This window comes from Ornithodoros turicata, chromosome 4 (assembly GCF_037126465.1).
Source record: "Ornithodoros turicata isolate Travis chromosome 4, ASM3712646v1, whole genome shotgun sequence".
NCBI lineage: Eukaryota > Metazoa > Arthropoda > Arachnida > Ixodida > Argasidae > Ornithodoros > Ornithodoros turicata.
Genome location: NC_088204.1, coordinates 83692726 through 83715194, shown reverse-complemented (window position 1 = coordinate 83715194; position 22469 = coordinate 83692726). Strand labels below are relative to the sequence as shown.

Below are 22469 nucleotides of genomic sequence, written 5' to 3'. Positions count from 1 at the left end.
CGTCAGTCGAAGGGTTCGAATCCTACTGCTGGTGACTTTTCTTAAACTGCTATCATTCAATTGAAGTACGGCTTTGTGAAGCTTGCCTTGTCTTTGTCCATATATGCTGAACTGCCTCATCCCCTACAACGTAACATAAGTTGACAACCACTGATCTTAGAGTGAACAGAAGAAGTTCCTTCAGCAGCATAAGGCTCAGCAAGAGGCATACCTCAAAGTTGCCGCCGTTGTCAAGAAACAACACAAGAAAAGAAGGGGTGGAAACCTCGACAAAGATATGAAGGTAAAATTGGTTCCATTTCTTGGTGAATGTTCACTCACTGTTGTCTGTTTTAGCAAATGCAAATGCTCCAAGAAGAGAAAGGAAAGCTAGATGGATTCTGTGAAAGTAGTCTCAAACAGGTGGGTATCAGTTGTAAGAATACAGTTCCATTGTTAGGAACAAAATGAGGTTCCCGCCCCTTTTCCTCGCTTCTTTGTTCTCTCCAGTGGCAGTCAAACACTCTTTTGGAAGACCAATTTACGACTCATTGTTGTCAGTCAGTGTTTCATCGTCGTTATTTTGTACAAACCCTCCCTCGACTAAGTAGATGTTTTGCAAAAAAAAAGCGTTCATATTCCCCCAAAATGCGCTCATTATTATCTGATAACGCATAGAAGAAAAAAACTAGTTGTAAATGCACTTTCTCAAAATACCGTCCTTTTAAAACTACACCGAGCTTTCGCTTTCTATAGACTTCCATCAATATCGTTAGTTTTCTCGACGCAATATCACCTTCCTCGAGGAGAAAAAAGCGTAATGAAAAGCAAAGCACAAGCGAGCTGAACGGTATAATTTTCTTCAGCTTGCTTCAGCATTAGGACGTGGAAGAGACAGAGATACAAAACACAACCGCACCTTGTCCTGTCCGGTTGTGTCTTCCCTGACACCTCCTCATGCTCAAAGAAAGGACATCACCCACGTAATAATGGGCCTTTCAGGCAATCACACAAGAGCGCAGACGATTTGGCTTTGTCCTGGAGCGACAGTGTTCCCTGGCAAAACACTACCTGGCCTTCCACGCAAAGGTGAGTTCCCAAGTTTCGTGCGCTCTGTTATTCAGAAGAGGTAAAAAAGGTAAGCTGTTAAGCAGTACCCAGCTACGATATCAGATTATCTATTTGATAGCCTCAGCTCTCAGTACATTCTTGTATCACAAATGTCGCCGCAATTGCGCTCATAGTTTCTTTGGAAAATTAAAATTGAATATTACGGGCAACACTGTGTCAAAGTCACCTCCAACAGGAGCATTGCTTGCCAAGTACAGCGGCAAAACTACATTTCATGCGCATATCACTTTGCCTAAAATAAAAGATGCCAGCTACATGAATCATCATGAACAGCAGGCCACTCTGGAACATAGATCACCGTAGCTTAACAAATTCAGGATTATTTTCCTCCAGACGTAGCTCCCAGCCGTTTTATCATATAGGGTGCCTCTGCACACACAAAGTGAGCTAGAATTCAGGCCCGTGCCCTGCCCAGGTAGGGCTACTACGGTCCGCACCCGGCCCGGGCCCGACGTCTTCTATAGGTTTCCAGTCCGGGCTCGGCAGGGGCCCAGTCCGTACCCGACTGTTTCCATGCTCAGGCCCGGTCCCAGCCCGCCTCTGCTCAATGTGTTCTCGAGGCTCGGAGGCGTATTTAGATTTACTAATGAGCACAAATGGTACTGTGATGTTACACGTAAGGTTTGTCTGCGCAGTGTGGCGACATGTTGCACATGCTGCAGGGTAGGAATGCGGATAATTTGGGCCGCCTGGGGTTCTTTGACGTGCGCTACTCTGGTCTCCCTTCAAATCCGTGTATTGAAAGAGCACAGCGCAGCGAGGAAAAGGACGCAGCTAATTGGTGGAGAGTGAAGAGGTACACTCTATGTTTTACAGGCTGTGTTTTACAAGGGAACTGTCGGCCCAGGACGCACATTCCCCCAGGGCGTCTGTCGTGAAGTTGGCCACTTCTCTGAGGCCGACAACGGCGACCCCTTTCACCACCACCGTTTTACAGGCTGTGTTTCTCTGCTGGCAGGCCGCTGCCTGCTTGGTGCTTGCTTGCTTGGGAAGGCAGCGCGCATTATTACGTCTCCCTATCACAGCCTTATTACCTCCGAGACCACTGATAATTATTTTTCTCCCTGAGACTTTTTTTTTTTTTTTTAGGTTTGAAAACAAAACATAGTCCGACAGGAAACAAAGATCCGGTGAGTACGGAAGGTGCCAATGCATTCAAATCGCAAGTCCTTCAGAACCTGCTTTGAATGGTCGAGGAAAAAAAATGGTCCCGCGCTCTCCGATGGTGCCTCTAGACTGCCTATGTCGGAATACGCGGGGAAAATAAGAGAGGAAAAGAAAAAAAGGCGACACCGCGCTGCACGAAGACGACCAGCGGAATTCGCCCTCCACGATGACTTTTGCTACGGATTGATTTCCTTTTCCGATGACAATGAGCGCTAAAGAAGATGAGATGTCACTCCGCAAACCTTTGGTGCATGGTGCCTCTAGAATGCGTATGTCGGGAAAATAAGAGAGGGTGGAAGAAAAGCGACACTGCGTTGTTAGACTACGACCAAGAGGGTTAGCCCTCCACGATAACTTTTGCTACGGTTTTATTTCCTTTTCTGATGACAATGAGCGCTACAGAAGACGAGATGTAACTCCGGAACCCTCTGGTCCATGGTGCCTCTAGAATGCGTATGTCTGGAAAATATGAGGGTGGGAGAAAAGCGGCACTGCGCTGCTAGCATACGACCAGCAGAATAAGCCCCCCATGGTGACTTTTGCGGCGGCAGAACCGCGACGGGTTCGTGAGCTCTGCGCTCTTAGTGTTGGTCAAAGAGACAGCTGGGAGGACCATCGTGAAGCACGGGGAGACAGGGAGCAAAACTCAGCATGGCCTCCGTGCGTGTACTCGGCGGAACGTTGGTCCTGGGGCCTCTTGACCGCATCTGGATGAGCTGCCAGTGTCTTGTATGGAAGCATGTTGAGAGGGCGAGGCAGGCAGGATTCTTGGACCGCTAGCAAAACAGATGCGGGTGGTGCGGTCGACAGTGGCGTACCGCGACTGGTACAGGAGCGTGTGGCTCGGGAACGTGCCGCTGGTGAATGACCGAGGACCGTCGTGAAGCGTGAGGTGGCTTGACTCAGCGACCATGGCGCGTTGGAAGTGCGGCGTCATGATATGCCAGGTCGTTGCATGCTGAGCGAAGAGCGTCACCGCCTAGCGGATCCGCGGAGGAACTAGGCACGGTGCCTTCAGTGATGGCATCCGGAGTGATTCGCTGGTCGTTGGAAAATTTGGGCTGGGGAGGAGCCGAATTACGCCCAACACGGTGTTCGTCGTTCCGGTCACCAAATGTAGAGGACGATGGTGTTCCCTACACGCGTCCTCGACAGATTTCACGGATTTGCAGACTATACCATCTTTTCCGTACTGGCGAACTTGAGAGATTTCGCGGAACTCGGCAGTAACACCCTCCAGCCACTGTTGCAGCAATTTCGGGCTATTTGAGCGAATGGCGGTGTCGTTGGTAGGTCAGATAGTAACGGGGATGGACGGAAGACCATTAGCCCTATAGGTATCAAATGAGATCAAGCAGGCAGGCGCAGTGGAGCGCCAGCAGAGGTTCGTCTTCAGCACAGTCCACGGGCCGCCACAAGCCTCGCCTACATTGTTGTCGCAGTCACTAAGTGTCCGCCACAGCTACTGAGGCGTCATCGTAATCTATTGTATCGAATACCCCCTAGGGAAGTCAGGGATGTAATCAGATGGCTTTGTTGGGGGAAGGTGCAGTGGGTCTGGATAAATCACTGACAGTGACTACTATATAGACGTCTGTTTGCAGGATCCCCCAAGGCTCCTCCATTTTGGCAAGGCACGGTCGAATCAAGTTCTTGCCGCAATCACTAGGCAGTTTTAGCACACCATTGGTAAGGTTCTTGTGCCTGCCGGAGCCAGTCACAGTTGTGTGTGACTCAGAATTTTATCCACTGATTGGTTTCGGTTGATACGGTTCGACGCAAGCCACGTTATCAACGGTCTGCTAAAGCTCTCCATTATAACTGCGAAAACAAACGTGAACGTAACGGAAATGAAATTGAACGGCTGGGGTCAGAAACTGATAACGGATAGAGGTACACGGATTCTTAGTACGTGTTAGCAGATTTCTTCGGGGGTTCATCACCAGGTTCAGAAACAGCAACTCGATTTGTGGATCTGCATGTTTGGCATAAGGAGAAAAATTTGTGGGATGTTGGGGCAGTGAACTCAGTCTTGTGAAGGTGAAATAGGCAGAGGTTAGACATGTAGAGAAATAGACAGGTTATGTTGCCGATGTAGTTTAACAACTTGTTGCTTGTAAACCTGTCATAACAAATTATACATGGAAATGTAAAGCTGAAGCACACAACACAAGCCTCAAGTCTTGTCAAGTCTCGTTCATGTTGTACATGTGCCAAGGAAAGCTAAATATTTTTAATTTCCTAGTAAACAACGGCTCAGGGCGATGTCTGGTGGGAAATAATCCCAATTTCTGACCACCGTTTCTCAAGCTGGGCCAATTGCTACAACGTAACTGGAAGAAAACAGCACAAAGCAGACGAGGACAGACTGACATGATACAACCGCTGATTAATTATTTCTTGAAAGGCACATGCCACGAGCAACGATGAGACAGGACGGACGAAAGAACAATCTGGAACTGTGTGTGTTCTTTCGTCCGTCCTGTCTTGTCGTTGAAATCACACTCAAGGTCATGTTGCCTCTCTCTATAAACCTGTAGTTGCTAACCAGCGCACGACCTACTTGGGTCGTGAACCAGCGCTTGTATCGTGTCCCTTTGTTCTCGTATGCAATGCGCTGTTTTCTTCTACTTATACGTAATCGATTGGGTGTGACGAGTGTCCACGGAAACAATTCAAGTTAAAACTGTGCGATAACAGTAGCAGTCTGAAAAAATTAAATGCCCTATCACTGTAAAAAAGGCACTGCCCTTGGACAAAAGCGGAAATTTGCACCAGAAGTAACTGTTCCCTGTGCATAAGTTATAGGCAAACTGGAATTAAATTACCGCTAGTGTTACTCATTTTTAAAGGCATGCAGTAACTACTGCAAAAGTAACCAATCGCAGTCACTTAATTGCTCGTAAATAATTAGCTCACAGCTCTGTTAATGGGTCACATATGATCTCTCACGCAGGGTCATGCCTTGCTGCAGTGCAACGTTGATAATTGGCAAGAAGTCATCCAGATGAGAGAAATCCTGCCCGACTCCATGAGGAAGATATTCAGCGCTGAGCTACGAGTAAGACGCTGATGACAAGTATCAAGCGAGGGGCACTTAGTTTTTTGACAGTTCCCCCAGATTTCCGAGTATGCGTCGCCTGGGATTTTGTCCGACCCCGAGTCGGCACGTCTGAGCTCGGTGTTTATGCGCAAGATCCGCAGTACCGACGCCAGCTGCATTGATCTGCGTAGTTTAGCTGTTGATGCCCGCCCTCTGTCACGTGCCAAATCAGACTTGAACTTGGCTCCGTCGACGGCTAGTGTCGACTCTGCAGAATACGGTCAGTATACCCCCGTTTTCTGAGTGGATAGAAAGAAAAACGAGACCAAGTTTTAAACCTGATGTGAATACAATTCTTTGTTCCCTATACACTTAATCTTAAAGGGGTTGTGGAAGGCCATCTCAGGTTATCCCAGGTAAGATAAACATTACAAAAACTGTTCTTTGCCCCGACTTTGCGGTGGTTACCGAATGCACGCTTTTTTTATCGATTTTGCAAAGGCCCCCACACTGTCCCACACAAACGGCTGTTTTATAAGCTTTCATGCTTGGGAACTGACCTAACAGTAGTCAAGTGGATTGATGCATTCCTAACTCGCAGAGTAATAAAACATGTTCGAACACAACTCGTGGTAAATCTGGAGTCCCTCAAGGCCCCTTGGTTCGTCTGAGAAATAGCAAGGTCCTAGGTCACTGTCCACCAATGACCATAAGGGTCATGGCATGTCCACACGCCGGCATTTTCCTAAGAATTCATTCAACATCGCATCATGATCACATTTCCGCGCAGTCCATGACATCACGTGACCATCATAATCATCACATCGCAACTCCTTTTTCGACTTCAACTTGAGAGTTCATCACATCACAATCAGTCATTCAACTGCAGAATCCGTCTAACTGACTTCAACTTCGGATCCCATCACGTTTTCGAAGTGGAATTCCTGTGATGGGTTCTGAGGTCGGCGATGGATTTCGAAACTGAAGTCGATGATGGGTTTTCAAATTGAATTCCAGCGAGGGCTCATGTTGTGTCCTCCTGGGCGAATTAACTCATGAGAGGCCTTATGAGCTCCCCTAACCCTATTACCTGCGAAGAGGACGACCCGCAGCGGAAGCACGAAGCTTCCCAAATTAAACGAAGGCACTGGCACAGCCCACCTGATTGTAATCTCGTCTGATAATTCCGTCGCCGCCTGATAAGGCAGGTTACTGATCATGCATATTCTTACAAAATGCTTGCAAAGGCACATGCACGTAATGTCGCAGTGGCACCTGCGTTTGCGGTGGCGATGCCAAACCCATGTCAAGGCGCTGTCGCCCCGGCAACGTCACGCTTGACGATCGCTGTCATTCGGAGGTAGCAGACCGCGGCACTGCAAGTGCGCAGTCAGTTCTACTTCTCACGGGGCCAGTGGCGTAGGGGGGAGTCGATACGAAAACTCTCCCCCCTTGCTGATCCTGGGTGCGACAACACACAATACTTATGCGGTAATTGATTTGGGCGTTCACAATACGATTACGCAGTGATGTCCAATGAGGCGGTGTAACGAGATCGGAAGGATTTTGAAAAGCTCATACTTTGAAAACCATTCAAGAGTGCCGATTAGATAGACGCCATGAACTGTAAGAACTTTCGCGATCGTCACACTGTCCCCCCCCCCCCCCCCCTCATATATTATTTTCTCCTCGGATTTGCGCGTTTTGCGTGGGTCCGTCGTACAGGTAGGGGGACTAGCCGTCCGCGCTCATCCCATCGACCTAGACGAATATACGACAGCAATTAGCGAAAGGGTGAAAGGAAGCGCGCTGGAATTCCGCAGCGCTGCCGCTATCAAACCACCCCGTCACACCAATCCAAAAATGAAATGCAATAACCACAAATACCTTTTTAAACTTTGGGTCTCCCTCGCAACCAGACAGACGAGCACGCTGGGCGCCACTTTTGGGGAAATGATCCTAATCCCACACTCGGGACGAAGCCCGTCTGTCCAGCGTACGAAGGAGACTCCACAAAACCGAGCTTACCAGCAAGGTTTATTGCATCCAAACGACCGGCAGACCAACAGCCTAAGCCCCCACGGCAAACAGCCCCGGCAAAATGGTCCCCCCCCCCCCCCCCCCCGCTTTTATTCAGTTCTCCAGAGGCCACAGCTCCCATAGGAACCGGTGGCGGCCCTTGCCACCACAGGGGGTGTTACATCCGGGGATGACGTCCCCCACAAGTTATACGGCCAGGCAGACAGCCTCTCGAGGAAGCTATGTAACCACAAGATGACTGATTACATAAAGTTGGTGAATTAGCTCATTAATTCGGGGATCTCTTGCAAATGCGAGATAGCAGAATGAGCGTCTATCCCCGACGAAAGCATCCTGAAACACGCACGTGTGTTAAAATATCCATCCTAGAATCTTAATATGCAAATGAGCCGAAACCTCGGCGACCAAGAGCGTCACGTTTTACGGCAGAAGGCCAAGTGATTTGTAGTAGTGTAGGTGCGGTTCATTGAAAGCTAGCGTTTGACATGCGTCAGCGTGGCGCCTCCTGTCTGGACAGCAGACAGCGCAGCGCGTGCGTGCGTGCTAGCAGCGGCGCTCACAGGGATAATTGCGTATCAACGTGTTAAAAAAGACGCCGAAAGCACACTTACCTCCTCGTTCGGGGATTGAGGCACTTATGCAGACTTTTTCTGTCTGAAACGTTTCGTGATGACCTGGTTACAGCTATTATGTTGTCCTTCGCTAGCCTGGTTTGGGTTCAACAGTGTCGTGACAATTTCAGTTCGGGTTCGGTTGCGGAAAAAATAACGGTTCCAGTTCGGTTCGACACTCACTCACGGGTTGGTCGAAAGTTAAAAAATTGGTGCGAATCCTGGAAAATTAGCACGCCCAAAACAAGCACTTCACCTTGTCTGCCAAGCACTCTACAACCAACAGTATTTAAAACGTGGTAAATTTATTTTGAACAAATATTTCAAGCATCCCTACATAACTTTACCATTGGTCTCTCATGGAAGGGCATACACTCGACAAACGTTTCCCCTTCTTCACAGAAAACACTTTTTTTTTCGACATGAGGATGCACTGGAGCACTCAAAAATGTCTAAGCAATGTCTCTCTTTTTCGTGCACAAACGAATATACAAAGCAAAACACTGGGCACATCTGCGTCATTGGATATTCTCAAGCCGTAGCGCGGCGAGAGAAAGCCTTAGGAATGCACATTGCTCATGCCGCGGCGTGCTTCTGTGCGGCGACGGCCGACACGAAATTGTATAAAATAATTTCAGCAAATACCGAAGCACAGGGAGGAATTAAAGTCAGGTATATGTTAACTGTCCATACATATTTGTGACCCAGCGTAAATGAAGTGCATTTCAGTTGTCCCAATTTATTGATTTTTAGTAGCCATGAAGGATGACCAAGCAGAGAGACATGTTCAAGCACTCTATTCGTACCTCTCCAATGGCGAGCACCAGCTGAGCTTTCACGAAGGAGATATCATAGAATTGGTGGGAAATCGAAACAAGGGCTGGCAATATGGAGTCAACCTCAGGAATCACAGGTGATTTATTTTGACTGTTTCATCTTTGAGATTGATTTTAACTGTGCGTTTTAGAAGCGGATGGTTTCCGATAGCATACACAGAACCTCAAGAGACGTCAGATTTTGACAGCTCTGTCAGGTAAGCCTTCAATACCTCAGAAACTGCGTAAAGCCTAATCTTCACACACTACAGTTGAATAGCTTTTCTCACCAATCGTCGTGCCTTGTGTGCAAACAGTCGCAAAACAAACTTGAACGCTCCAACACAGTATCTGAAGTTGTACTCTTGTACAAGGCCCCGTTTGTGGGGCCTTTACAACTGTAAAACTTCAAAAAATAAAAAAAAGAACAGGCTTCACAAATGTCTTTCAACTAAACTCTATTTTTGTCCCTTTTCCGCGACCACAATGGACTGTACGGCAGCTCCGATGCTGCTCTGTCATCAACTGGTGTGTGCTGGAGAACCAAGAGCGGTGACATTGGATCGTACAATGCTTGTCTTCCATCTTCCCCCGCACCTCATCGCCCTATGTCCAGCTTTGCTGATACATACCTTGTAAGACTTCTTTTCTCTAGTATGCTATACTCAGGGAGGTAAAAAAGCTGTGCTTAGAACATACTTATAGCAGCTACAGTTTGCAGGGTGTTGCACTGTCAGTACAACTACGTTGCGAAAATGCATTCTTCTGTATTCACTTAATAGACGTCATGGTACATGACGGCATCATCTTCACTGCGAATTCAATGAACCTTCCAAAAGGGATATTATTTCAATGAAATATTTCCCATTTTCTTCTGATAGAGTAATTGGCATTGCAAGCTGTTGTTATACTCTCTCACTGAAAGGTGTTGTTTCTATGCTGTGCTTAGCTAAAAATGCATCACACAGTTTCACAGCAAAGTAAACAGCTGCATTTTTTAAAATTTCTATAACGCCTAGGAAACTTTTATCTAGTTCCCGGCATGTTTGAATTGTTGCACGGTTAACGTACACATGCAAGAAATTTGCAACTCACACTGCGAGTCATGGAAAAAAGCAGCCCGTACTATTAAAACAGAATTTGACCTCATAGCACGGTGAAGGCCAACCACTGCGGTACCGTTATCACTCTAGATTTCTGGAATGTTCAGGGCGCACACCATTTTGACAATTCACATGACAGCACAAGTGTCACAAAAAGGCGTATACCACCCATTTTTAACCAATCTGGGCAGAACGATGCCATTTGTGGTTGGCTAAGCGAATGCTATTCGGTTCTGTTTTATGTGCTTGCATGATACATGCACACAAAAGCAATCAATATTTCAGTTTCGACGGCAGTCCCGAGAAGAAAGATCAGCTCTTCCCGGATCAGAGCTCCCACAAGTGGCATGTGGCACCCTTGCCACCATCCACCCACTTTACCACCATCCACAGAGTATTCTGAGGCCTCCGAGACGTTCTCTCACCTCTCCCCTCCCGTTCCCGCTTCCACCGCCAAGACTGCCACCATCTGCGAGTCTGCACAGTAGCAGTGACAGTGGTTTTTATAACGATTCTCAGCCAGGTGGTGCCCCGCTTGCTGAAGTGGAGAGTGTGGAGATGTTACCGGACGACGTCACAGAGTGTGTACTTCGCAAATTTTCTTCCACTTAAAAGGAGCACTAAGGTGACCCTCCAAATTTGGTTTTGTTTTTTTCCTCCGGCATGTTCTGCAATAAATAAAATGAGCAAAGAACGACGGGTGCAGGTGACCTTCTTGCACGCCTTTAAAAATTCCCCACTCATGAAAAGAGGGTATCGGAGAACGAGGGAACGTCGTGAGGGGTCGCTGCTGGGCACGTGACCCATGATGTAGAGTGGTGTAAGCGGCGCATGAGATAAGAACTGAGGAGGAGGTGTTGTTCCTCTACATGAGTCTCGACCGGCGGTGATGGTATGTCACGGAGAGGCGATGACGGTGCCCTATCTCCATGGCTGCGCCGGTGGAACTGAAGCACGTGGCCATCCTCGTCGTTATCCACCGGCAGCCACAGAACGAAGAAAAAAGGGACTTCCCACGCGAAGATCGTGTCTGCCGTCCAAGTAGAGCCGTAGCGATGGGGGGACAGCCGCTTTTGCCAGAGAGGGCGCAGGCCCTGACACGTTTTTTGTACAGTGTAAAGCGAGAGTGAAAAAAAAATTGAATTTACAATCATGGTAATGCAATTGTGTTTTCTTTGTTTCTTGTGTTTGTGTTTTTGCAATTTTGTTTTTCTTTACAGAGTTTCTGACGGCAGTGGGTGGCTTCACGTTTACCCTGCCCTGGGCGCAAACTCGCATCGAGACGGCTTTGCGTCCGAGGCTACCTTCTCACTGTTTTTTGTAAATTTGACTGTGCAGTTAGAATTAAGACTCCGGTTTCTGCTGCGGCAAATTCAAAATTACGCGGCACAGACTTGTAAATTCTGCGATTTTTCGCGGCGAGTAGTCAAGGCTGCTTGAAATGGGAAACACTTTATTTTCTTGGGTAGCGTGTGAACAAAAAATATTTTATAAAGTTAGATTCAAAGCACTGTTGTGGCTCAGCATTACATACATGATATCTTGTGTTCTCCTCTGACAAAGAATGTCGCCTGCAATCATTTTATACCTGCTGAAAGATCTTTCAGCATCTACAGAGTTTATAGGAACTTTATAGGAAGGAGTTTACAATACATGCACTGTGGAAGTTACATCTCTAGGGCACCCTGTTCCTGGGCTGTGGCATTACTTAAGAGTCGCTTTTTCAAGGCAACCTCCAATCAAATCAACCCCTTCACATCAAATCAAAACCCTTCACTGCCACCGCTAAACTGCACACGGGAGGGACGCTGCCCCTTCCTCATGCGAAGTATGCACAATGAACTTGGGCTAACGTTATCTTAAGCTAAATTACAATCTGCATATGTTTGTCCTGCAGCATTGACAATTTCGTGAAGCAGGCTTCACCTCATGCAGGAAAGCGTCAGGTGAAGCCCACTTTCTTGAGGTGTCGTTTGTATTCGGCGAATAGCTGAATATCTGGACACCCGAATATTAGGTATTCGATTCGCGAAGAATACTTCGAGTGATTGATATTCGATTCGAATCCAAGAACTCGAATACCCGCACACCACTGAATATAAGGGATTCCGTGAAATTCTGTGCCAAACGAAGAATTCCGTGAAATTTCGCGGTAAACCAAGGGCCTTAGTTATAATAGACCGGAAAGCAAAACTATTCTGCATGGTGGCTCCTGATGGACAGCATGACAAATGAGACAAGGTTCCAAACCATGTTAAATGTCACCTCACTGCTCCTTCAAATAATGTTGAGAATACATTTTATGGTTGTTCTCGGAATGATTGGTCACTTTGTCTTTTCCTTCACACCAGTGTTCTGTACTTTCATGTTCTTTCAGGTGTTGACATTCCTAAAATGCAGTTATCCATTTTTATATTCCACATTTTATATTATTTATGAATATTCATAACAATATTCATATAAAACAGGCCTGTTCCGACAATCTCTCTTACCACAGAACTCAAGAATGTAACAACTTGGTCAGTTACTTTCCAGTCTAATTATTTTCAATGCATGTACAGTTGTGTCTTGCTTATTTGTAACGCTTTATCCAGTCTGCACAATTGGGAACAAGCTTGGTAACATTAGTTTTTATCCATAATTCATTATCCATATGCATATACTGGGAACTGTCCCAGAACTAGTGCCAACGACCTGCGTAAACCTTCTCTTTAGCCCCATTTTGGAGACATCAGTCACTAGAGGGTAAAGTGTGGACAGAGTAGTGAGGGCCTCGAGAAATGCAGGATTCCTACTAGGCAGAAAAAGGTCGATACGTGCGTGCCGGCTATTCAAACCATGCAAAGGTGTTTCTATAGCCTTCGAGCGTGGGAAAAAGAACATTGGGCACTGATGTTGTCCGAAAGTCCATGATCTACGATGTTCTGCAGGAAACAAGAAAAAAAATTGAATTGCTTATCCTGAAATTCGCTATCGAGACAATAGAGGATGGGTACCGAGGCATCTGGATAAGAGAAATATGACTGTTGTACAAAATTAGGGTTAACTTAGGGTTAAGTTAACCCTAAGTTAGGGTTGTGACTGACACACGCTGCAACATGTGTATTTGTTGTCATTAACCCACGTTCATTTGAGCCTGCAGTATCAGCTAAGTAAGAAATTTAGGTATACATTTGTTTGTTTGTTTTTTATTCAACACAGCTTTTCATCAAAAAAGCTGAAAGAGCAGCTCTGATAGCATCTTGGCACACGGGTTATGCGGTCTGGTGGACATCCTGTAGGACAGTGTATGCAACTACAAGATGACTAATTAGCTAAAATTCATTAATTAACTTAAGTGTTCTCTGGGAAATGCAAGATAGCAGAATTGGAGCCAGTCATTATTCAAATCCATTGTCCTTACTAAACACACTGAGAAGCGTATGTACTGTGAGATATAAATTGCCAAATTTCCCTATGCAACTTAGCCGAAACAATGCGACCCAAGCCTCATCTAGGTCAGGGAGTGGTCCTGTATCCCGTCAACAGATTTGCACCCCCTTCAATCAGCTCCATCGCTTCAAAGCATGTCACTCTTTATGCGCTCGAGTAGGGTATAGTCGTGGTTTCGGCTCATTTGCATATCTGAAGGTGAGTTCGCTTCTCAACGGACAATGGATTTGAATAATGACTGGCTCCAATCCTGCTATCTCTCATTTCCCAGAGTACATAGCATTAATGAGTCCATGAATTTTAGTCGTCCAGTAGTTGTGTACATTGTCTTACTGACATCTCCCTTATCACATCAACCCCCTGCAAAGTGCATCAGTGCTGCTCTCACAGCTTTTTTTATTGAAAAAAACTATCTAGGTGGCAAATGTACCCCAAAGTTTCAAACATGGCATGTAGTAGTTAAGCTCCCTGGTTGGTGCAGGTAACCAAGCAGTCAACAACGAAACACATTATCTCAAAATTGATGAGAATTTATGATCACGATTATGCGTCTCCAGACAGAAAATGTGGAAAAAAGTTGTCCAGAACCAGCCATGAATAACTGAGAATATGCGAAACATGCTTGTAAATTCTTTTGTTGAACAAATGAAATATTGCTTGTGTGCTTGGACTCTTTGATGATATCTGTGTGGAGCTATTAATGGTGGTAATAAGGTTTTTCTTTTTGTGTTACAGGGACGGCAGCTTCTCTTCAGTAGATAAGTGACTGACAAATGTTCTGCACCCACATCACTGTATGTCTTTGATAACTGTGACCACAGCATGCACTAAAAATGCCAACACCCTTTGCAAGTAAATGCTAGTATTTGTCAAGGGTCAGCGACAGTGAATGCGGTCTGCGACAGGACAAGAGAACTATTTTGTCGCTGGGGAGCACCGCAAACTTTACTCACTGATAATGGAGTCCAACTAAAAGCATCCAAATTGGTTTCCCTTTGTGCGCTCCGGGGAGGTAAACAATGCTTCACGCAGTGTTATCATCCTCAGCCGAATGTAACTGAACGATATAATCAGACGACCCTCATCAAGACATTCTTGGAGGAGGACCACCGACAATGGGACTTGCAACTTCCCGAGCTCCTGTTTGCTTTACAGTCTGCAATCAATCGTTCATCAGGGGAAACTCCTTCTGAGTTAGTACTCACAACCATACTGAGAGCGCCGGCGGATTCAGTTCTTCCTATTGGACTACTACCAGAACATCCTAACGGAAGCATTCAGCAACGCCTCGAAAAAGCAAGAAATGCACTGGTTATCTGAACAGATCTCGACGCTATGCAGAGTTCAGCATCGGAGATTTGGTCCTCTATCACAACAGGATTTTATCAGACAGGGCGCAAGGGGAGACATCTCGTCTGGCAAGACCGCGACTTGGTCCTGTAGAAGTTCTGGAGAGAACAGGCGACATCTATAAGTTAGATCTCGGATCTCAAAGAAGCTCCAGGTTTCATCTACAAGATTCGAGACGTTACGCGCCAAGATGAGGGTTTACTATGTAAAGCAACTACCAAAAGTTGTCTCCTTCGTCACTGTGGCAGTTTACTCACCCCATTCGTACCGTCAACAGGGGGGAGGAGTGTAAGGTACAAGATCAGCAGGATCCTGGTGACAGACGAAGAGAAAGATGAGGAACCTGAAGGAAGTTTTTTGGAAGCAACGGCATGAGACTGGGGTATTTGGGCTTGGGGTTAGTAGTGTATGTCTGAGTGTTCAGTAAAAGTTGTTCACAGAAAACATTCCTGTACGTTCCAAGAAGTATCTCATAGGACCTTCAGCACAAGTCCATCAAAGGTATGGTTTGGAATCCCGAGCAGCTTTTTACAATCCTGGCACCTGTAAATATGGATCTTGGGATGGGATTGGGATTTTTTTGCAATCATCCCCAGGATGCCATATAGGAGTGTACCCACCTGCACGTCCACCCTATCACAAGATGCGATACAGCGCAAATTTCCTGTCATCCCCACGGAACATTCTAGTGGAAGAAACCGAAGAAAAAAAGTTGTCACCGGGCAACAGTTCCGCAGTGTATTATATTTAGGGTCGGACTTTTTCGGGTTTTATTTTTGTCAAAATTTGGGGGGGAATCTGGTGTTTTTTGTGAACAAGGAAACATGGTGAAACCGGGCGAAATATGTTTATTCGTGTACTTTTCAGGTTAAAACAGAACATTCTCTTTACCAACTGCCAAAACTAAAAAATGCCAGAGTGAATGGGTAACACCCAAACAGCTGTGTGCAGGGCTCTTTATTTATTATACAAATTTTTGTGATGCTGCTGTTGTGTGGGTGGCTACAAATGCAAGACTCAATGCATTTCGCAAAAGCATCCAACCACTGTGCTCCAACGCCCTCCACGTGACGTGTGTCGCACATGGTGGCAATCTGATCGGTGCGACCATGTACAAATCATTTCCCCTCGTGGATAAGTACGTTGGGGAAATGAAGAAGGCTTTTCGACTTTCAAGCGGAAAGCGCGCACTGTTCAAGGCTCATCTGCAAGTATGTGGTGCGGAAAACCCCAGGGCACCACCAGCCCCTGTGAAAACCAGATGGAATTCATAGAATGGGGCTGTGGAGCTCCACTCGGAGTACTTTGTGCACTACCCCTCTCTTTTGGAAAAAGTACAAGAAAGGTACGGGGATGCTGCTGGAGTAGAAGTTTAGTTTCCATGATGCAAGAAATATATACAGGCCTCAAGTACACCACTTGGTGTATTGCCATTTTTGGCAAAAAGGTGGCCAGCCTGTTGAAGGCAGCGAAAGGTCAGGAAGTGGCTGCACACAAGGTGTACAATGCCTTGTTTGCACTCTTAGGCGAAGCTGCTCGGAAACTCGAAAACTGGACAGCAACAATTTCCCCTGACGTCACTTCCCAAATTTTGTGCAGGATTTGCAGGAAAGTACATGGTCTTGAGTACTAAAGTCATGAGGATCTTTCTTCCCTTTGCCACAATACAGTATACTTTTGCGAACTTGGCTTACAGAGCTGGCGTAAGAGCAGCAAGACCGAACTGAGAGGTGCTGTGTCCAAACTACGCCCCTGTTTTGACAAACTGTGCTCTTACAAAACAACCTCACCTTTGTCATTAGGAACGGTCATTCCTGATTGCATGCAATTTATTTTTCTTTTTTTTAATGGTTACTAGCCCAGCTGACTGACTGAGTGAAGTCTCAAATAAAATATCAGTGTCAATCTTGTGTATTGCAGTTTACACGCTGAAATCGAAAAGCTTGTGACATCGCAAAAAGAGGGGGTGGCACTATATTTTACATTTTTGATGGGCGACACATTTATCTCAAAGGCAAGCAAGTCGTTCCACTAGAGCAGCCCACATGACAGACGTCAAAGCAAGACAACCATGACACTCCCTTGCCTGTAACATATGGGGATGAATTCATCACCAAGTGACCTCTCATCACTGGAGAGCCCAACTAACTGTTTGGATTGTGCACACTGTCATCGTATTCATCATCTGATGATGTGGGAGGAAGTTCTGCTTCACCTGTAGCAAGGTTACACATGTAATAGTTACTTTCGTTACAGCATTATCTTACCTCGGAGGGCACTTTCTCTTTCTGCTCTTGCTAGATAGCTCGCTTGAGCTGCAATTATGTCTGCAGATGTCTCACATGCAGCATATCCTTCTAGCAATTCATTGTTGAGCGTCAAGAACCCTTTTCCCCATTTGAATTTGGACAAGAAGGCAACAGCAAGATCTGCAAATCCTACATGGTGGAGGAATCAAGTGAGAAATGTTTGGGGGAGGCTTCAGACTGACCTGTAATGCAGAAGACAGCAGCTATGGCTTCTACGCAGGACAGCTCGCATGGCTTTCCATAGTTAACAGGGTTTGCTGCTACTAGATAGGGCAACAGTCTAGGATTGGCTCCTCTCATCTTGGAGAAAGGCGTTTCATCCAACCGTGCCCACGAGCAGTCCACTACAGCCACGCCACTATTACAGACGATTTCTCTGACAGGAAGAAAGGCAACCTGGTTATTATGGTGGCGAGACAACAAAAAGAAAAAGAAACAAATTAAAATGTAGGCAAAATAGACTGGGCCACAATTTTAAGCATTAAAATGTTACACAAATATTTCTTCTCAAAACTCGCTCACAATGCCTGGTAGAACGAAGGCACACTGCCCTTCCTGGTGTTACTCGTACTGCTAGTGGGGTGTACAAAAACAAAACAAAAAACTGGTTCTGAACAAAACTACTCGCATTCTCCGGCTTCGCTGTGTGTCACACACACAAGTGGCTCGTAATAACTGCACGACATGGAGCTTGTCCTGGAGTCTCACACGTCACATGACTTGGTGTAAACCAAGTCATGCGACTCCACTTTGGCCATGCCTTACTGGATGCGATGCCTCCTCGATGCGATGACAAGAATGACGGGACACAGGACAATTCGGCAATGACACAGATACAAGTCTAGTAGGACCCCCTAATCGCAGCCCTTTAATCAGAAGTGCTCAGAAGGAAGACAAATTGAAAGAGTTACCCAGTTGATACCTTTTATTACCTTCTTCCAGAAAGTTCAAGGTGGATGGCCCCTAAGATGCAGGGTCGACGCACCACGGTACCGCGAATTTAAGGTTCCGCGAGTAATTGCCTGATCCTGGCTTCTCACAAATTCGCGAATTTAACCACTTATACAGTATACCTTTGCACCCCTTTTCAGCACCACATTTGGAAGCTAGTGCTGGCATTACTCATTGGCCCAGTTACTGCTACTTCAATTTCTACAATACCTTGTACTTCTGCTTATCTTACAAGTGCACGAAGGTGTACAGTGTGTTGGTTGGTACACTGAAACATGATGAGGCAACACGATGGAGACATGGACAGAGGACACTGTGTTTCTCCCTCGCGTCATGTTTCAAAGCTTCCCTTAGTATTTTTGTACACGTGGTGGATGTCCCACGGGAGATGATTGTCTCTAAAATTATCATCATCATCGTCCTACATGTTTTCATAGGAGCGGTTGCTGTTGTTTGCTATGGTTGTTGTACGTCTGCTTCTGCATGTTCAAAATTCAAATTTCCATTGTACAATCATGATGGAGATCTCGCATGCCGAGGTGTACCGCTCCTAGTGGACCTTGCAGACGGGCTCCTGCATAGGAGTTGCCGATTGTGACATGGTTGGTATAATCTAGCACATTGTGCTTCAGACTTACTGCGTGTCATACCTCTGTGATATTTGACTACAAAAAAAGAGCTTCAGGCCCTGCTCAGCGCATCAAGTTTTCTAGATGTATGTTTTCTTTTCTTTTTTTCTGGGCCAGAGAGGGAGGATATTATTTGATATATATATATATATATATATTTGGGCCTCATCAACAGTACGCAAGCAGGCAACGTTTGAGTGGATGGCGTCAGAAGGTCACGTAACACGTGATTCCTCCAGTCAGGGTGAGGTAACTCACTCACTGAAAGCCAAGTGCAAAGCCAGTGAAGTATATAAGGAAAAAAATAGCCTGAGCTCTTTGGCTGCACGTATAGCATATGTTTGTAACTCAAACGTCGCCATGCCAGTACTGGACAGCTGTTTCGGCCTTGTTGGGCCTCATCAACAGTACGCAGGCAGGCAACGTTTGAGTGGATGGCGTCAGAAGGTCACGTAACACGTGATTCCTCCAGTCAGGGTGAGGTAACTCACTCACTGAAAGCCCAGTGCAAAGCCAGCTCAGGCTATTTTTTTCTTTATATACTTCACTGGCTTTGCACTGGGCTTTCAGTGAGTGGTGACGTGCGATGCTGTTTTCGGAAAATGGCAGACGTCAGCGAGTTATTCAGCAAATAAATATATTTTCATTCACCATGTGCATTGGTTCGCTTAATTCGAATACCCAGTTAATTTAAATTTTTTTCTCAGTCCAGATGGCTTTGAACTAAGAACTAAGTTCTACTGTGTAATAAATTACAGTCACCTATCTATATGAACCTTCAATTTATGCATTAGCTTGCTTCTGGGCACTTTCCCTCTCAGCCTCAGTAAGTAACGTGTTGTCCTGCTGATATCAAGATCACAAGTTCTATCTTGGCCGATGACCATAGCAATGTGGGAAGGGTAAACATTGCTTCCAGCACCGTGTGTCGGGAGATTTCTGGCGCACGTCAAAAGAACCCCAGGTGGTCAAAATTATCGTCAGTCCTCCCCATGTGCGGCATGTAGCCGTACATTTAAAACCTCACTTTATGAACAATTCCAGGAACGTTATTACAATGATTCTTCCCAGAACGTTAAAGGGACAATCGCATCCGGAAACATGTGTATGGGACCAGCATTGTTTAGCACCACTTCACAGTCTATTTGGCCAAGTTTCTCTTCCAAAAACAGCTTACAAATTAAATCCCTCTGCAGCTAAGGAAATGCCAGGGATGATAACATGATCATGTACACGCACATCATTGCTCTCTAACGTAGATATATTCTTTGCTTTTCACCTTGTTATAATCTTTTTCTGTCTTTTTTTGTGTTTTTTTTAGTCTATGTTCATTGTTTGATGTACAGTGCCAGTGTGTTGCTCACTCCCTCATGTAATGGCCTAAAGGCCCCTTGACGGACCAATAAATAATAATAATAATCATGGTGTAGGACAGACACATTGTCTCTAAGCTTGTCTGCTCCTCTTTCCCGCCGCAATATGCGAAGTGAAAAATCCTTAGTAAATACTCAGACTTTTGCTTATCAGTGCGAGCTCTGATGAGACCATGTCATGTGTTACGCTCCTGACTGTACGAACACGCCCATCGCTAACTCAGACGCGACATTCCACAAGCTGATCACAGACTTTCCGCGACCTACAGACAACAGCCAGTCACCAAAGGGCAGTTCCTGATTGGACTTGTCCGTGTGACGTTTTCTTCGAATCCCACAGAGGGAATTCCGCCGTCTACTCTTGCCATGCATTGCTTCAATTGCACAGAAACTACTTCACTAATTTGCTTCAGATGTTTGGCGTTTGTTGGTGAGGACGACGAGTAAAACGAAGCTATAGTTTTCGAATCAATTGGGACAGGTGCAAAGCCCCTTTAACTGTTCATAAATCGAGTCAATAAAAGTGCCAACAATACCTGTCTCGTGGGGAAACACATTGTGTTGCAGATGGGGAGAGGATGAGACCGTTGAAGCGCTGTCCCAATCGCAGGCTACGTATTAAACCTTTTCGTGCAAGTTTCCGCCCTGTGCAGCGCCTAGGGTCACAGTGTCCAAGGTCCCACATCGCTACAGGGAACGGACATGCAATGCTGCCTTCTTCATCTTCAGCATCTAATAGAAGGTAACACGAAAATTATAAACCGGCATCCATTCAAATCACAACATTGTTGCAAGAAGCAAACCAATATAGATTTGAGGGTCGACCTTACTCAATGAGTAAGACACGAAAAATTGGTGCAAGAAATGAGCTCCACCTAGGGACAGCACACTTCCAATGGCCAAGAAACAATGAAATAACTCGGGAAGAAAGGAATCCTCCTGATTTGTAACCCCTTTCCCCATTCACTCGAATGGAATGTATTCACACGGCAAAACGTCTTGCCTTCGAAGCAAATCATGTTGACAAGTTATAAATATTCATCTAGCAGAGCTTCTGTTATAGGGTTTGGGACACTTTCGTAGATGTGGTTTATTACATTATGAACTATGCCTGCATACATGGTTCATTACGTATACACTGCACGGCAGAATACTGAGGAAAAAAGAATTGTACGTGTCGTACTTAGTGACATACAAGTCCTCGAACACACTAATGAGCAAAGCGCCACTGCATCGCAGACCTCAGAGTTGCATCCATTCCCATTGGCTGTACGTGACTTCTCCTGCACTGCCCCACTGGCTGAGGCGAAGGGCTGTGATGTCAGAGCCGTATTGGTGGTGCCCATTTTCTCCGTTTCTATTAAACTCATCACTGTGAAACTTTCAACACAGGTTCAGAGTGGTACAAAGAACAGTCTATTACGTTTATCTGGAATAATGTGGGATGACCTGTCGCAACCCCTTTAAGTCCTGTTGTCGAACACCTCCAACACAGGTCAGCAGGGATAGTTTCCTGGACAATATTCCACATCTTAATGTCCTAACGAGAGCAAGCACTATGATGCTCCAACCGGACATTCCCTGAAATTTACCTTTCTCGAGTATAACACTACCCCCACGTTCAGGTTCGATTGGTGACTGAGTATTTTCTCAGACAAAAGTTTTATATTTCAGGAGGGGTTCTATGAGAACTCTACATTCGGGGAGAGAATTTCATCCTCATTTTCCCTCTCCCAAATGCACTACCAAAAGTATGGCTTCGGGGGGTTTGAACTCCCGGAACCTCCCCTGTGGCTACACCACTGCCATGCCTGCATTAAGGTTCCATTAACTTGTTCCTCTACAAATCAAACAATGCAGAAGTGGGCAGAGCTTACAACTTTCTCTATAAAGTTGGGCGATTACTGAGTGTACATACCTCCTCCTGTTCTGCAACCATCATCACGTTGGAAACGTTCCTTTTCGTCACGACAGGCCTGGCGCTTCTTGTGGCTACTTCTAGCTCCCGCATACCTTTGTTTACTCATGTCTCGCTGAGGTAGGAAACAGGTGCCCCAAATCTTGGGGTGTCGTCCCAGATTAGGTTCAGATACACCTGAACCCTTTCACATCAGGTCGGGCTCCACAAGTGGTGCCTCAGGTGAATAAGACGCAATGCGATAAAGTAAAATGGGTTCCGCAGGGAACTGATTCAGGGACTGCGCGTTTCTATGGTGTTTCTATGATGTGAGTAGTGGATGGATTTTTCTTCCTGTTGAGGAAACAGGCCTGATCGTATGCCATTCCCAAGACAGAATTTGAATGTCCGCGAAACAAGGCAACACCCCAAATTTCGTAAAATTCTAACACAGCACTAGCTCCAAAGTTAGCTCTCTGTGAAAAATAAGAGGCTGTGGCTCAACTTGGCTCTTAAGCCTTGCGTTCTTCACTGCCTTGACGCCTTGACTTGACCGAAAAAGAAAAGCAAGAAAAGTTCCCATAGGATGGATGGATAGCGGCCTTCCCTTTGCATCGGGCGGTAGCATACGCCACCTAG

At 45.9% G+C, this 22469-nt stretch overlaps 2 protein-coding genes across 5 annotated transcripts in view; one reads left to right on the top strand and one right to left on the bottom strand.

The window, feature by feature from the left end:
* LOC135392222 (brain-specific angiogenesis inhibitor 1-associated protein 2-like) overlaps positions 1 to 15131 on the top strand; it is a 66458-nt gene extending 51327 nt beyond the window's left edge. Inside the window, exons 6-15 of one of the 2 annotated variants that reach the window (XM_064622943.1) lie at positions 161 to 283; positions 337 to 402; positions 982 to 1068; positions 5234 to 5338; positions 5390 to 5600; positions 8728 to 8884; positions 8939 to 9004; positions 9289 to 9421; positions 10175 to 10470; positions 14057 to 15131. In XM_064622943.1, coding sequence (XP_064479013.1) covers positions 161 to 283; positions 337 to 402; positions 982 to 1068; positions 5234 to 5338; positions 5390 to 5600; positions 8728 to 8884; positions 8939 to 9004; positions 9289 to 9421; positions 10175 to 10470; positions 14057 to 14087 — 1275 coding nt within the window. In that variant the 3' untranslated portion in view covers positions 14088 to 15131. Of the gene's footprint in view, positions 1 to 160; positions 284 to 336; positions 403 to 981; positions 1069 to 5233; positions 5339 to 5389; positions 5601 to 8724; positions 8885 to 8938; positions 9005 to 9288; positions 9422 to 10174; positions 10471 to 14056 lie in introns of both variants that reach the window. The other variant, XM_064622942.1, reaches the window with a different exon arrangement.
* Positions 8257 to 22402, bottom strand: LOC135392223 (18S rRNA aminocarboxypropyltransferase-like). 3 transcript variants are annotated; one of them, XR_010422179.1, is made up of 6 exons: positions 21852 to 22401; positions 20470 to 20665; positions 17163 to 17356; positions 16939 to 17109; positions 16758 to 16886; positions 8257 to 9445 (listed from the first exon to the last, which is right to left on the bottom strand). XR_010422179.1 is itself a non-coding variant. In XM_064622945.1 (5 exons), exons 1-5 carry the CDS (start codon positions 21958 to 21960, stop codon positions 16816 to 16818), a joined length of 732 nt encoding a protein of 243 aa, XP_064479015.1. In that variant the 5' UTR covers positions 21961 to 22402; the 3' UTR covers positions 15504 to 16815. The 3 variants fall into 3 exon arrangements, 2 of the variants coding, with proteins under 2 accessions (XP_064479015.1, XP_064479014.1); XM_064622945.1 differs by lacking the exon at positions 8257 to 9445 and having other exon boundaries at positions 15504 to 16886; positions 16939 to 17100; positions 21852 to 22402; XM_064622944.1 differs by lacking the exon at positions 8257 to 9445 and having other exon boundaries at positions 15504 to 16886.
* Between the last annotated feature and the right edge of the window lie 67 nt (positions 22403 to 22469).